Consider the following 3,004-nt stretch of genomic DNA (forward strand, 5'->3'; position numbering starts at 1 on the left):
AACCCCTAACCTCTAACCTCTAACCCCTAACCCCTAACCTCTAACCCCTAACCCCTAACCCTAACCCCTAACCTCTAACCCCTAACCCCTAACCCTAACCTCTAACCCCTAACCTCTAACCTCTAACCCCTAACCCCTAACCTCTAACCCCTAACCCCTAACCCTAACCCCTAACCCCTAACCTCTAACCCCTAACCTCTAACCTCTAACCCCTAACCCCTAACTGTAACAAACACAAGAATATTTTGTTTCTGGTTTTTATTTACAGAGTAAAAAATGTTTTTGCTTTAGATATTTACCTGTCAGTAAAGTCCAGACTACAACAGTTTGTGACTCAGTCTGAAACATGTTTACAATAAAAACTCCTGAAAGTSTTTGGAACAACAGGTGGGACCACTGAAGGGTCCTGACTGGGTCTTGGTGGTACCAGGTTCTGACGGGTCGTGCAGATTGTGTAGRATTGTTATTCAGTGCGATGAAGGCACAGCAGGAAAACTCTGATTTATGACATTTGTTGTAGACCTATGACTTATTTCTTTTTGACTTTTTTAAATTGTTTAAAAAAATGATAAATTTTGATCAAATTTCTTGTAAAAACATAAGTATTTTTTCTAAAAGTTGATGACACAATGACGTCATTAAACTGCATCAATTATCAGGCCCTGACATTATTTGTCCTAAATTCATAGAAAATTTATCATTTTCTAGAAAATTTCGGCTGCTTTGCAACCTCCACCTTGGCTTACAAATGTAAAATAGAAAACAAAAATGTAAATTAGTTTTTATGCATCCTAGTGGAGCCTACAAATAAAAATAACAGTAATTAGGTGTTCCTGTTGGCTGGAAGCATCAGTCTGTTTATCTTATTTGTCTTTGAGTCGTTGGTTCTTCCACTGCTGCTGCTTGGCTGCACTGACCACAGCTAAAAGTGTTTCTGAGGACTTTCTGAAATGAAGAGCTAGAGAAAAAGTAAATGAGTGGGTCTAAAGCACTGTTGAGATAAGTGAAGGCCATGCATATCATGAAGAGATAAATGCACAGGTTGTAAGAGGCACACTCTGTAGGATGGTACGTCTTGATGTACAAGCCCACCAGCCCAGTGAAGACACTTGGCAGGAAGCAGAAGGTGAACACCATGCTGATGACTGTCACCACTCGAATGGCCCGTCGGACCTTCTCCTTGTTCAGTCGCAGTTTGTGGAGGTGGTAGACAATCCTGGCTGAGCAGAAGAGCAGCACCAACCACGGCAGGAGGAACTCCGTCACATAAGCAACGTAGTGCACCTGTAAGGGCAGAGGGATGACGTGGTACGAGTTAAAACTGCGACACAAACTGATGTTGGCTCTCTTCTGGAGGAGCTCAGCGGTCAGCAGTGGGATCCGAAGGCTGATCACACAAACCCAAGTCAGCCCTGCAAGCATGGCCGCCTGTGCCGAAGTCAGTCGGCTGATGTAGTGATGAGGGTGGACCACCTTAAAGTAACGGTGCAGGGCCACAACTGTCATGAATGCGATGCTGGCAGACCGGTTGACAGACAGCATGTAGAGGTTAATCCGGCACCAGATTGGTCCAAACGTCCAGTCATCCCCTCGCCAATAGGCGTCAATGCGGAAGGGCACGCTGATGAGGAGCAGGAAGTCAGCCAGGACCAGGTTAAAAAGGAAAATAACGTGGGCTTTCCAGAGCTTCATGCAGCAACAGAAAATCCACAGGGCCAGTATACTTCCTGGAAGACCCACAAGGGTCTCAATCATCAAGAAAACCAGCAGGAAGACATTTCCTGCACTGTCATCAGGAGCCGGGCAAGTTTCACTTTCATTCAAATCCATCGTGTCTGAGTGGTGTCAGAGCGTCCCTGTTTCAAAACTGTTAGAGAAAAGAGAGAAAATATGAGCTTTGATTGGTCCATTAAACCGTTTCCAAAGTTCAGCTCAGTTAGTATTTCTAAGTTTTACTGAGGTTATACTAACCCTAACCCTAACCTAACCACAGTCTGCTAATAATAATAATAAAAATAATAACAAAACTGAATAAAATGGTGTCAGAGATGTTGGTCAGTGATGAGAATATAACAAACTGACACTGAGAAGGATTTATTTTATCATATCAACAGAAATAATAAAAGAGGTGGACGAGTTGTTCTTTTTATAAAGACTGAAATAAAGTGTAAAATAAATGATCAAATGTCATGAAAATATTTACAGCTGAGATATTAAATGAGATGTGATCACAGGTCCAGAGTTCAACCAGAACACGACCTGAAGAAGAGCTGAAGGTCAGAGGAACAGAACAAACAGGAACTGGTTTAACAATGAACCAGCAAACTAAATCACCTTTAATGTCAGAAAACAAAAGTTATAAAAGGATCATTAACACAACTTCAGTTGTGATATGAACACCTGAATTACAAACAATATGTTGAGTTAGGAATGTTCATTTAATTATTGAATGTTCTGTAATAAATCTGTTTCTGAAACATCCAATCAGAGTTAAAGCTGAGTCAGCAGATTATCTACCAGGTTAAACCAGCCTAACCTAACCCTGACCGTAMGAAACTAATGAGACCTGATTTTACTGCTGGACCTTTGCTCTTTGAGCATCAGCTCAGGTGTTTCTCTGGTTTTTACACAACTCTGGCTCTGTGAGCCATGATCCATGTGTTCAGAGGCAGGTGTTGCTGATCAGAAGATGTCTCTGTGCTGAGGACAGTGTTGTTGTGGTTGTCCTGTCTTTGGACAGTCCTGCACCTTCTGGGTCTTTGTTTTCAATGCATGAGTAAAATGTAAAAATTACTGATAAACGTCAGTAAAAATTACTGGTTAACATCAGTAAAAGTTACTGGTAAACATCAGTAAAAATTACTGGTAAACATCAGTAAAAGTTACTGGTAAACATCAGTAAAAATTACTGGTAAACATCAGTAAAAGTTACTGGTAAACATCAGTAAAAGTTACTGGTAAACATCAGTAAAAGGTACTGGTTAACATCAGTAAAAGTTACTAG

At 41.1% G+C, this 3,004-nt stretch overlaps 1 protein-coding gene across 1 annotated transcript; it reads right to left on the reverse strand.

Annotated features, from left to right (window-relative positions):
* Positions 1-858: 858 nt before the first annotated feature.
* LOC106535471 (hydroxycarboxylic acid receptor 2-like) lies at positions 859-1,966 on the reverse strand. The gene has a single exon (XM_014032479.1). It carries the CDS (start codon positions 1,828-1,830, stop codon positions 859-861), a length of 972 nt encoding a protein of 323 aa, XP_013887933.1. The 5' UTR covers positions 1,831-1,966.
* Positions 1,967-3,004: the final 1,038 nt, after the last annotated feature.

Source organism: Austrofundulus limnaeus, unplaced genomic scaffold, assembly GCF_001266775.1.
Source record: "Austrofundulus limnaeus strain Quisiro unplaced genomic scaffold, Austrofundulus_limnaeus-1.0 Scaffold1463, whole genome shotgun sequence".
NCBI classification, from domain to species: Eukaryota; Metazoa; Chordata; class Actinopteri; order Cyprinodontiformes; family Rivulidae; genus Austrofundulus; species Austrofundulus limnaeus.